Source organism: Alternaria conjuncta (genome assembly GCF_024043145.1).
Source record: "Alternaria conjuncta strain BMP 0040 chromosome Unknown scaffold_3, whole genome shotgun sequence".
Taxonomy (NCBI): Eukaryota; Fungi; Ascomycota; class Dothideomycetes; order Pleosporales; family Pleosporaceae; genus Alternaria; species Alternaria conjuncta.
In genome coordinates this window covers 280679-293186 of record NW_026250092.1, presented here as the reverse complement: position 1 = coordinate 293186, position 12508 = coordinate 280679, and the positions used below count along the sequence as shown (strand labels likewise).

At 50.9% G+C, this 12508-nt stretch overlaps 5 protein-coding genes across 5 annotated transcripts; 3 read left to right on the top strand and 2 right to left on the bottom strand.

Moving 5' to 3' along the window:
• Positions 1 to 484: 484 nt before the first annotated feature.
• J4E85_002062 (uncharacterized protein) lies at positions 485 to 2566 on the top strand (the record flags this gene model as incomplete). The annotated part of the gene is made up of 2 exons (XM_051466342.1): positions 485 to 818; positions 867 to 2566. The coding sequence occupies 2 exons, from the start codon at positions 485 to 487 to the stop codon at positions 2564 to 2566; spliced, it is 2034 nt and encodes a 677-aa protein (XP_051329197.1).
• A 288-nt stretch (positions 2567 to 2854) lies between these two features.
• Positions 2855 to 4957, bottom strand: J4E85_002061 (uncharacterized protein; the record flags this gene model as incomplete). The annotated part of the gene is made up of 1 exon (XM_051466341.1): positions 2855 to 4957. One exon carries the CDS (start codon positions 4955 to 4957, stop codon positions 2855 to 2857), a length of 2103 nt encoding a protein of 700 aa, XP_051329196.1.
• Positions 4958 to 5829: 872 nt separating this feature from the next.
• Positions 5830 to 6672, top strand: J4E85_002060 (uncharacterized protein; the record flags this gene model as incomplete). The annotated part of the gene is made up of 1 exon (XM_051466340.1): positions 5830 to 6672. One exon carries the CDS (start codon positions 5830 to 5832, stop codon positions 6670 to 6672), a length of 843 nt encoding a protein of 280 aa, XP_051329195.1.
• A 775-nt stretch (positions 6673 to 7447) lies between these two features.
• J4E85_002059 (uncharacterized protein) lies at positions 7448 to 9474 on the bottom strand (the record flags this gene model as incomplete). Its single annotated transcript, XM_051466339.1, has 5 exons — positions 7448 to 7690; positions 7741 to 8040; positions 8089 to 8871; positions 8923 to 9081; positions 9130 to 9474. The coding sequence occupies 5 exons, from the start codon at positions 9472 to 9474 to the stop codon at positions 7448 to 7450; spliced, it is 1830 nt and encodes a 609-aa protein (XP_051329194.1).
• A 1520-nt stretch (positions 9475 to 10994) lies between these two features.
• On the top strand, positions 10995 to 12359 carry J4E85_002058 (uncharacterized protein; the record flags this gene model as incomplete). The annotated part of the gene is made up of 1 exon (XM_051466338.1): positions 10995 to 12359. One exon carries the CDS (start codon positions 10995 to 10997, stop codon positions 12357 to 12359), a length of 1365 nt encoding a protein of 454 aa, XP_051329193.1.
• Positions 12360 to 12508: the final 149 nt, after the last annotated feature.

Here is a 12508-nt window from a genome sequence, read left to right as displayed (position 1 = left end):
GAAACGAAGGCCGAATCACAACCACGTCGAAATCTCCACTCCTCCTCGCCCACACCTCGGTCTCCAAGACGGAAGGTCGAGACTTGAGCAGGGTATCAGACATGGCAGCTGCAGTTCACTTCCTCATTGGACATCGCGGGACCGGCATGCTGACGTCTTGTTGCCATGATTGGCAGTTCCTCGACGCGATTTCGCCTAGACGTTCCCAGCATGTTTCCACGCGGGTAAGCGGTTGAGAGTGGGTGTGCTGACCGGCCACCCAGTAGGCTCAATCATAGCGCTGTGGCTTCGAGACCCAGTTTCATCGACAGGACGCTACCTTGTGGTCGATAACGCCGATTTCCAGGATGTGCGGAGTATATCTTTGATATGCCGTGCCCTGGAGTAACCCCCAATAAGCCTCCTATACTGCTCAACGCTGCACTGCCCTAGCTCTAAGATATCCTTTGTCGCTTTGTTTTTGCTTGCTATCTGCCAACCCACTATGGAGTATCTCAGGAAGAAGGCTCAAGGGAGCCGAGAAGCGATAGCCACTGATACTACCCTCCAGCGGACGATACGGTATGGCACGAAAGCCGTCCGCGCCGCACCTTCAGTGACAGGCCAATATCTACTTCAGAAGGCGCCCATCATTCAATGGCTGCCGAAGTACAACCCGCGATGGCTACTGAACGACACATTGGCCGGTATCACTGTTGGCGTTCTGCTCATTCCTCAGTCTCTGGCGTACGCGAAGATTGCGACAATCCCCGGACAGTATGGACTCATGTCGAGTTGGCTGCCTAACTTTCTTTACCTGATCATGGGCACATCTAAGGGTAAGTCGGTGCTACTCATTGCAACCCTTCTTACTAAGACTCGTACAGATCTGTCTACCGGTCCTACGTCGCTCATGGGTCTCTTGACGGCGGAGATAATTGCAGATGTTGCCCAAGACGGATACTCACCACAAGCCATCGCTTCCGCCGTTGCCATGTCCGTCGGCATTTACTCCATGACGCTAGGCTTGCTCAAGCTAGGATTCCTGCTAGAGTTTATTTCCGTGCCTGTTTTGAGCGGCTTCATCTCCGCAGCTGCCATCGTCATCATGCTCGGCCAAATCCCCTCGCTATTCGGCATCACTGTCGGCTCCGGTACGGCGAACATCATTCACGACCTTTTCGCCAAGATACCACAATACGACGGTCCGACATGCGGAGTGGGTCTCGGGGGCCTTCTACTGCTCTATCTCATGCAGAAGATGGGACAGCGCTGGGGCAAGAAGAACAAGGCCATATGGCTGCTAGCACTTGGGCGTAGTGCTGTAGTCCTCATTCTCTTCGCCGGTATCTCGTACGCAGTGAACAAGGACATCGACCTTGAGAATGACGATCCTGTCTGGGCACTCAGCAAGGTAAAGTCTGATGGGATTGCAACGCCTCGCATGCCAGACTCGGCACTTATCGGCAAGGTATTCGCCCGAAGCATTGCGCCCTTCATTGCAGCTGCGCTTGAACATCTAGCTATCGCTAAAGCCTTTGGTCGCAAGAACGGCTACGTTACCGACGCTGCACAAGAGCTAGTCTATCTCGGCTTCACCAACTTCTTCAATTCTTTCTTCTCCTCCATGGCGGTCGGAGGTGCTATGTCGCGGACTGCCGTCAATTCAGAGTCCGGTGTCAAGTCTCCAGCTTATGGTTTGATTGCGGGTGGTGTCGTCATCCTCAGTATCTTCAAGCTTTCGCCAGCACTGTACTGGATACCGAAAGCTACATTGGCAGCTATCATTGTTACGGCAGTATGGCATATTGTAGTTCCCCTCAAAGTCTTTTACGGATATTGGCGCACCTCACTCGTCGACTTTACTACCTCCATGCTAGCTTTCTGGCTCACCCTCTTTGTCTCCTCAGAAGTTGGGATCGGCACGGCCGTCGGATTCAACATCGTCTACCACCTTCTCTTCATGGCCTTCCACCGCGTTCACCGCATAACGTCTATCGAAGTGGCTTCTCACGGCTGCCAATCCGGTATGCATCCGACCCCTCTTGATACCCAAGTATTCCGCATCCACCAGTCTATGCTCTTTTACAACGCCTACCACATCAAGACGCAGTGCCTCGACGCGGTCCAGACGTTCAACTCCGGTGATGTGGCGACGCTAGAGGCTGCTCACGCTAATCGCAATTGGAGTGTCGCTGGCAAAGACCGTGCTGTGCGTCTCCGCACAAAAGCCGAGATCCTCGAAGAGCCTGTTCAGATCCGCAGTGTCGTGCTGGACATGTATGCCATGCATAATATCGACACAACAGGTCTTACACATTTGAAAGATCTGAAAGCAGATATCGAGGCATATGGTGGGAAGAACACGCAGTTCAGACTCGTAGGGCTAAACGACCGTGTTCGCGAGCGCTTCGCGAGATTCGGGTGGAAGCTCCGCGATGAGGCTGACGTGAACAAGAAAGGCACGATGGTATATGATACAGTTGAGGAGGCTGTCTTCCGTCGCTCAAGGACATTTTCGTCGGATGAGATCGAGGTGGAGCCTACCGAGGTGTTTGTTGTCGGTGATGAGAAGAGTAAGGTTTAGATTACGGGTTCAAAGGCCGCATCAAGGGTGTGCTACGCCTGTTGCTTCTTCCACTTCCGCTATCAGAAGTACTGTCACGATGTTATGATGAAACGCTCGTTATTCTTCAACTATACATAGTTTCACGTGTCTATACACGAGTCAGGATTCTTCTATCCTGCATGTATCCACGATTCACTCTATTCCTTGTACTTCGCACAGCGACCGGGCGCAATCTTAAATCTCTCTCGCCTCGAACCCCAACTCTTTTCAACGTCTTCTAACTTCGTTTCACTCTACACTATTTATCTACTCGCTCGTCTCGGCAAAGCTCCCGAACATGCCTCTACAGCACTCTCGGTTCCGCGCTATCTGCTCTTCCTCAGACAGCGCAGGGTCGATAACAGTACGAATATTAGACTTCAAGTCAACTGGAATGGCGCCACGCCGACCGTACACGTAAGTCTCGACCTCCATCTCCTGGTCAAGTTCCTGGAAGTTGTAAAATGTCCACTGTAGCGAGCTCTCCGGAAGAGGGTTTGCTGGCCTACCACGTACTGGTAGAGTTACAGCAGTCATGGATCTTCTTTCACCAAAGCTGGCCGGCCACGGATGCGGAGATGACCTTGTGCCGTGGGGCAGTGGCTCTGGCTTAGACAGCGGATTTGCAGACCGTCCGTAGTATGGCCTTGCGGTATTCATTCTTAACAATTTATTGAATCGTTCTTGAGCGTTGGGAGGCGAGTTACGCCAATTTTCACTTGATCCGATAGTACGCGGGGCTGGTCTCTTTGTATCGAGAGAACTATGTTGAGGTGTTGTCGCGGTCGAGGAGCTATCGTTCGGCGGTGAAGACGTGCTGGTGGGAGGCTTTGAGGTTGCAGTAACAGGACCGGTCGTCGCGTTGTTAATGTGCGGCGGCTGTGACAAAGCTAATGCAGGCGGACTGTCGGGTTCTTCTTGTGGACAAGTCAGGGTGATCTCTGGAAACTGGCGCACTTTCCGAGGGAGCGTGACACTTTCTTGTTCTGCAACAGGCTTCAATAGATCTAACAGCTTCCTTTGGAAGGCGTCGAGCTCGTCCTTGTTCCTGGGTGTTGAACACTGCTGAGGTGCTTTGAGGAGCGCGTCTGATTTCGCCGCGGAAGTCATCGGGGCGAGAGCTACTGGCTGATTGCTCAACAATCGAAGCTGCGATTTCGCTTCTTCTTTGTGGCTAGGGACTAGGAACTTTTCCGCAAACGCACCTATAGCTGGTAGTTTCTTCTTGGTAGGAGAGGTGACGTTGAGTGGCTTAGGTACAAGCTTGGGTAGCAATCGCGTCTGCGCTTTGTACGAAAGTTGTTTCCAGAATGTCTTCGAATCGAAGAGAGGCAGTACTTCCGTTGTCACCTTCTCAGGTTTGTAGTCCGTGCGCATTTTCGCGGAGTGAGGGAGCTTCATTACGGAGTAGCTGGACCTTCTGAACCGATCGAAAGGGATCGTTTCGGCTACGACAGCTTTCTCCACCTTCGTCACCTCGATCTCCGACTCACTATGGGACTCGCGCGCAGGAACGATAATCTGCGAAGTTCGCAACGGCGAGTCTTTTGTCCGATACATCCCATCCTCGCGCGCTAACCCCGACATCTTTTTGTTCTTCACGCTGTCCCTGTGTTTCCGCAAACCCCAATCTTTTCTTTCTCCTATACTCTTCCAGAAGACTCTCTGCGCTACTTCGGTACGACCAGCCCGCCGAGAAATCAAGGCTGTCCAGTCGGCCTGTGCCTCGGGGCAAGTATGGCAGTCGTTCTGGCAAGCGTGTAGATGCCAGATTATGGTATGAATTGGCCAGCCACTACTTTCGCACGAGAGGACGTCATCGCATGGCTCGGAAATCTCTTGAAAGGAGACCTCGCAGACAGGGCAGCAAGCTGGGGTGAGTGCTTTAAGACAGATCAAGCGGTGGTCGAAGGCGTCGAGATCTTTCATACCCCACAGGTCCTTGTGGCAAAGAAGACAGTAAGTTTTCTCCAGATCTGATGAGAACGATGGTATCGGTGTGGATGGTTCCTCTCTCTCATCTAGTTCGCTGTTCTCGACTTGCAGCGTCTCCAAAGAGGTCTCGTCGCCATCTCCAACATCCCTTTCCTCCAGGGTATTCTTCCCTATCTGACTCTTCGCTTCCTTCGCCTTCTCTCTTAGGCCATCCCAACACTTGTTGAAATGAACGTTTGCTTTAGCCTTGGGCTTTAGCTCTACTCGTTGATAGCAGATGCCACAGTTGGATTCATCGGCCTTTATGGTCTTCTTTGGCACAGGTGGTGGTTGACGCCTGGGTGGAGGTAGTGGATCTTTGACTTGGGCGGCTGGAATTACAGGAGATGGAGGCGCAGTGGGGGCTTCTAGACTGGGCATCGCATCAGTGTTCATCTGGTTAGCTTTAACCTGAACAGTTTCAGGGTGATATAATGTGAGAACGGGCGCTTGTAAGTCCCGTGGAATTGAAATTGTGTTCCTGTGGCTGTGAAATAGGTCGAGCGTGTGTGATTTGTCCGTCTGCAAGAAAGTCGTGAGTACGAGAAGCTTAGCCTAGTAGATTTAGGTTACACTGAGTGTTTGTGCGTTCGGAAGCCAATGCTTTTCCACACATTCACCAAGCCAATTCAGATTTCACGTTACAGACTGCGAAGCCACGAGGACTCTTGCTTCACCCATCCTGATTGAGAGAGAGAATTGGTGTATTGCATGAGCTACATTAGGTAGATTGGGTGGTGTCTCTCCATTCCCGTCATGAGCTTTAGCTTTATGACAACTCGTCATATACCTGTAGTACGAATGCGAACTCTTTCGACACATTTTGGTGGCTCTATCCTGTTCGAGGAAAGAAATACATACCAGCCTCTTGCGGAGAACGACATGGAAATCAAGGATCTAGAAGTTTACATCACGCTTAAACATTGGTATCTCACATTCTTTGTCCTGTCGTAGACTGCAGTGCATCTTTTGAATTTCCTCATCGTAGTGTGTTGCAGCAACGTATTGTGCAGCCGGTCAAATGTGAGCCATGAAAGCTTAGTACTTTCTTATGGCGAGGCTACGACATTGAACTCATCTTTACCGCAAAAGCCATTCATACGAGGGTTATTGAGAGTCGGACGTGACAGCAGATCTTCGAGGTCACCAAATGAGATGTGTCGATACAATGTTGAGCAAATCGGAGAGTATCGCACGATCGTCATCAGCATCATTCCAAGCTGAGTGAAAACCCATTGTTCGTGCATACCGCATTCTAGCAAACCCCCATGGGCCTATTCAAGCTATATCATGATTACATAGAAGCTCTCTTGACCATCACGCATCTACGCAACCGGTTAACATTGTCTACCATGATCCATCGAAACATGAAATCCCACGACTACATTGTCATTGTGAAAGATATCGAAAAAGGCTACGCTACCTTCAGCCAGTGGGACCAACTCAGCACAAACATGGTCTTTGCGCTTCCATGGCGACTTCTGCAGCAATGTCCAGATGGACTGATACTAGACAAGCCCGAAACGGTAGAGAAGTTGGCCGAAAAAGAAGAGGCCTTGTCGGACTGGGACGACGACAACCGCGGCGTCCGGTGGGACGAAAATTCAGGCTGGACGTTTAAGTCTCTAGAGAAGCCAGACGCACCTAGTACCGAAGAAGACACATCTGAAGACTTTACTCCGCAACCGAGCCTCGCAGATTCTGTCGAAGAGGAAGTCCTGGTATACATAGCGACACTACACACTTGCCGGAAGCCTTACCCGCATGTATGCCCATTGGTGCTCAGGAAGGTCCCAAGGTGCCTGAGCTGCAAACGGAACACCCGTGATCGTATCGACGCTTTTCGGAGTCTTAGAGAGTTTACCAGATCACGATTTGGAAATGGTACATCAACTTTAAGAAAGGAGCTTTTGGTGGGCCACGTTGAAGACACCGCAGCCAGGACTAGCGAATTCATTAAACTGGACTCGTTCCGGCTAGCGCATCTTTGGGATGAGCGATTTGACTCAAGGGCTGGAAAGTACGATATGACGGGCATCAAACTGCTTGAGGAAGAGCCTGGCCAGATAGTTGTTCGTGGTCCTCGAAGCATAGCACAAGAAGAGTACTGATTCTAGTATGGAAGCTTTTCAACCATTAGACGTGTTAATAGGATTGTACTTGTGCTTCTCGCGTTCTGCTGCATACACACTATTAGATATTAACAAGTATACAGTCCAAAAGATGATGTATACTTCTGAAAAGAAGATGAAATAATGGAACACTTTTGTAGAATGCAATACGAGTTGCAGCCGCCCTTGGTAAGGTCTTCTTGGCTCGCACTAGATCGACATGTCGCAGTTTCGCTGCTGCGCTGATAGCTGCTCTTGTGCTCCGAGGCAAGCGCGCCGGCTTGTGAGATCCCGATGTTGCAGCTAGCGCGGTTCACGGTAACGGTTGTGCGCCGCAACATTGTGATGTGGGAGCCCAGCTTTCTAGCCAACGAAGGTATCCCTTGCGCGAAACAACGATAAAGTAGAACGGAGCAGACGTCAAAGTGCATCTTCATCTGTGCGGAGGTATGAGAGCGCCAAGCTCAACAAAAGCAATAAACTGCATGATGCAGGATGGAAACACAAGACGAAAGGTGGTGTTGCGGATAGGCAAAGCCGACGGCATCATAGCGTTAGGGGCGCAGGATACGTCATCAATCTCACGCTAGTACACGAAGGGTTTAGCAGATTTCGACGCGATCGGTGTGGGTACAGCGCGGCAAGTTGGAATCCGAGCATGTGTCTGCGTTTGAAGAAATTGTATTGCATTATGCGTATGCATGGGGTATCAGTAAATTTTGGTTGATGGCGTGTATCAAAGCCGACTTTTAAGGGATCTTTATGATCCACTTCCTTAGAACATCTGCCTGTTCTTCATCTCCACAGGCAAGAAGCACATCAATAGTGCAGATAGCCAAATACCACCAGCACCTAGCCAAAGGATGCCAGAGCTCTGATCGGCCAGGAGCTGAGCCCCCGCAAAGGGTGCGACAATTCCTGCGATGCGACCGAGACAAGAAAGCATGCCACTCACACTACCACGGTAGACAGTGTCGAAGAGCTCCGGCGCAGACGCGTACAAGACCGCATTGAAATACTGAACACATATTAGTATTGGAAGCGATGAGTTCGGAAATCGTCACTTACGGTTTGCATAATGTACTCCAATGCGTTCAACCCCACATAAGCAGCGGTCGAAGACACCTGAGTATACATTGCCATGGAGATACCCTGGCAAAGGGCAGAAAAGACCAGTGACCACTTTCGACCCACAAGAGGCAGCTGAATGGACGCAAGAGCCAATATGGCACCTATGATACCCGGGAAATAGATAATCAGGTACTGCTCATAGGTGTCGCTCACAGTTCCTCGGCCTTCATCGACGTTGTTGCGTAGCAGGATAAGCGGCAGGAAGGTACCCGCCAGGTTAAAGGACCAGTAGTCTCCCTGTTTTTGTTAGTAGGCAACATAATGATGGAAAGTCAAGCTACTTACCATATATGCCAGCGCAAGCAAGACGAAAGTGAAAGCGGTCAGCTTGTTGGTGAAAATGCCCTTGAGGCGCGTAAGCTCCTTGCCGAATCCTTTGATGACTTTCTTGGTAGTATCCTTGGTACTTCGAGGGGAGTTTCGTGCGCTCGATGTGGCATTCGGCTTTTTGGTGAAAATGCCCTTAAGGCGCTGAAGCCCATTGCCTTTCTCGGGGGTAGCCTGGGTAGCCTGAGTAGTTCGAGGTACTTCAGTGGAAAGTCGTGCGCTTGACGTGGCATTGGACGATACCTCATCTATGGCGGCAAACATCTCCATAGTCAACGTTGGGGCTGGCTGCTTGTTGAATTTCGCAATCCTGTGAAGGACGTCAAGGGCCTCCTGCTCTTTTCCTCGCGCAAGCAGGAACTTCGGGGACTCATGGAAAGTGAAGACGAAGTACCGAAGGAAAAAGACGGCCAAGGTCATACAGCCAAGCACTATGACAGTGTAACGCCATCCCATGTTACTGTCAACGGTACAGCAAGCAACTCCAGGCTCGACGTCTGGACAAGCCGGCGCTTCGGGATCGCAGCGCCATTTAGCTTGGCCGGTGGTGCCGTAGGCAATGCAAGAGGCAATGGCGACACCAATGGGCTGCCACATGGAAAGAAGCGCGACAAGGAAGCGGCGGTTATGAGGTAGAAACTCAAGCGCGATGGTCGCATCGATAGGTATGTTACCTCCGAGGCCCAATGACGCGAGGAAGTAGATGGCGCATATCGCAGGGTAGTTGTACTTGGGTGCGGCCTGACATGTTGTTAATTACCGATAATCAATATTGCGGCTTCATGAACATACCAGCAAGAGTCCGAATACGGAGGTAATGAGACAGGTCAAGTTGAAAGCCCACTTGCGTCCGATGATATCCACAGCAAGACCAAAGCCGAGCGCACCGACAGCAAGTCCTGCGTTAGCGATCGCAAATATATCTCCAGTGTGTTCGTCCGAAACTCCCATCTGCAAACGCTTTAGTACAGGGTACCCGCTGTGTCTGGACTAACTCACCTCTTGGTAGATGGCAGAAGCAATTAAACCAACACCTTGTGACCAGGCGAGATCAAGGAAGTATCCAAAGCCACAGAGGAACCAGATGCATATCTGGTATCTGCCCATTCCAAATTTATCGAGCTCGACATTGATGAGGGCGGCCTTCTTCTCAAAGGTGTTGAGCGGGTTTGCGGCTGTGCCTTTAAGAATTGCAGCGAAAGACAAGTCGGTTTGGTCGACGCGTTCTACGTCGTTATAGATGGGGATTTCGACTTTAGCGCGCGCATTTTCGGGGTGCTCGACGGGTATCTTCTCCTCGTCGCTGAGGTGCGCAGGGCTGCGCTCCGGCTGCTTGACCTCCATCTTGACGGCGGCAGGGCAAGCTACTGTCAAGGGCAGGGTATTGTCAGGTGACTGCGCGTAGACTGGGTGAGAGTGAGTCGCCGCGTGGTAATGGCAGTTTACAGGGTCGGTACCGTGGGACAAGGTATGTTATACGTACGCGGGGAACGAGTAGCTCTTTCACGCTACCGTCGACTACTGGCGAAACGGATCTAAGCGATGAAGGCGCTACGATCTAAGTGCTGATCCAAGCCTCGTCCGTTCAACGGCCCTCATGTCCAAGACGGCAGAGGTTTAGCTGATCCGATCTCATTGGGTGCCACCGACTGATGACGGCATAGCCAGTAGCCCTGTCGCGCGACTTTGCCTGACCCTGTTCTTGCATGGTTTTGTTCCTTCGGCATGGCCGTGTAGCGATAAATCTTGGACAGCGACTAACAAGATGCACTAACAGCTCAGCTGATTAGAGTCTGATAGGTTCGCCGTTCCGTCGCGATGCGATTGTAGAACATAAGCGGCGGCAAATGCACCCGTGGACGGATACCAACAGAGATGCACTACGCAGTGCCTAGACCAGTGGCTCCGCTTGAGGCTGAGGGTTACGCAGGAGGAGCAGCTGCACCGTCATTTTCTGGCACGCTTGCTGCAAACTCCTCTCCACTCTCCAATATCACCGCGGAGCTCCACTACCAATCTCAATCTCGCCATCCACAAGACTGGCGCTGGTACCGAGATCTCTTTTTGCCATGACCCGCCCTCCCCAGTTTTTCGAGATCCTAGGTTCGTTATCGGCGACTGCCCTTTCCATATGTAGTTTAGTGTAGAGCCCGATAACGCCACACGAAACATTGAAGTGATCGCATGGCCCGCCTCGGTTACCTGCACACATCCTCACGTCACGATTGATGACTTTTCTCATTGTATCCACCACTGTCTAGGTAGCTTGAGTGCGACTGACACGAGATGACTCCCCTAAAGATTCGTATGGAGGTCATCGTTAGCTCTCCGGCTAACCTGAAAGCGTTGTCTCTTCACCGAGCGCGCCAGGACGCACTCGGCTCACATCTGCCGTTCAAACGCCCAGCAGAGAGGTCGTTGTCACTGTCACAGTTCATCATTACCCAAGCGGCCTTCTGGATTGAGGAGCTAATCAAACGGTATCTATACGAAATCTGCAAATTCATAGCTTCTGTCGAACTCCGCGATCGCTGCTGCAAGCTTCAAGGACAAGTTATCTGTGTTTGCATAGTGCTTCATATGTCTCTTCCATGGATACCGCAGTACTCTTTTGAGCGTTTTCCGATTCCATTCCCCGATCAAAGCTCGCTGCTCACGGTCTTTTATTTGAAATATGTACGCGTTACGAAGGTGCAGCTGACATTCTAGACATTGAATATCCTCAAGCTTACCTGTCTATATAAGCACCCTTGCGCCGCGGAATAAGGAGCTCTCTACAACACATCGCATACATACACCCAACACGCAAATAAGCAACATCTTGTACAATTTCCAGTATACGCAACCACACCATATCATCAATCATGAGCCACTCTTCCCCTATGGACTTGCCTTCGAACACTATCCAAACCGAGGAACAAGACCCACAGAACTGGATCACATACTGTGACGTACATCGCCTTCCGTTGCTAGCCGATGAAACAAGGCCAATCTCCATCGGAGAGAACGTTCTATCCAAGGCCTCAGGCAGGTTTCTATGGGCAGACTTGATGTTCGAGATCGTCAAACGGCAACCCACTACATCTAATATCACTGCTTGCCTGGAGACTGCGCCGGATGATGCTATGGAACTGGTTCCATTGTTGTTGCAGGTCTACAGCAATGTACTTACACGAGAAGAGCGTGAAGAGCTGTCTTGGATCATATTACTCCTAACACACAACCAACACACTGGCCACACCTGCACCCTTGCAAGTCTCGATCGCATGTTGTTCGAGACCTCGCTGACCGGCCGCACGGGCACCTCTCTCGGTGAAAGAATACGCGACAACTTCACTCCTCTGTTTGATCTCGAACAAGAGGATGGGATCACTCTCAGTCATCTCAAGATCCACGATCCTGCACGCGCTTTTGGGCTTACGTGCACACCTTCCACGACGACTGTTACTTTTGCGCACCCATCGCTCACTGAGTATTTTCTTCAACACCGCGACAAATCTCTCAACGGGAGGGTGAAAGATGCCCCTGTTTTCAACAGCGCTGAGCTACATTTTCGCCTACTACAGCAATGCTTTCTTAGTTTCGCTGAGCCTCAAAGCGAACCTTTGACCGAAGCGGCCAAAGCGGCCGAAGTGTTTCGGAAGTACGCCGCTACTCACTGGTACACCCACCTCGCAGGCACTTTACCGAGTGACAATGTCGAAGCCCTGAATCTTTCGGAAGACGACCGTGAAGAGATGTTAGGGCCTCTTGAACATTTCTTCAAAGATGAGAATATCGTGCAGCACTGGTGTCAGCACCTACCAGCAACATTCTTCAGCAGAGCCAGATCCGAAGATGTGGGCGAGTTGAAAAGTCTTTGCTATTACCACTCAGACCCAGAAGCGTTCGAGTTTATCAAACTTAGCGCCTTCATGAGCTCCAAGAAGTGGCAGGACTTCTGGCTACCAGTAGCAAAGGTGCACGCCAAGAAAGGACTACATGGCGACTGGGATCGAAACCACTCACTCCAAGTAATCTTCCACATCAAGCACCTCGTCGATACAGAAGATGCGGTCGCAGATATCCGAGGAGAGTTGTCCCAGCAAGAGATGACTGAGGCTGCGGAATGGACCGAGTTGGAGTCGAAGACAGATCCGCCTGAATTCACCTTGAAAGAAGAGAGCTCAGGGTTTGAAGAGGAGGAGACATCGTCTTCTGTGGCGACTCAGAGTATCATTGAGGCATGATTGTGTTTGAGTCGGATGTGCTAGGAGGTTTGAAGGTAGATGTGAGCAGGTCGAAAACAGTGTTATGATGCAGCCAGTAGTACTTCAAGATACTTAAATCTATTCTGTAAACGCATTGACCACACTGACAGCTATCCGCCTATCGTAAG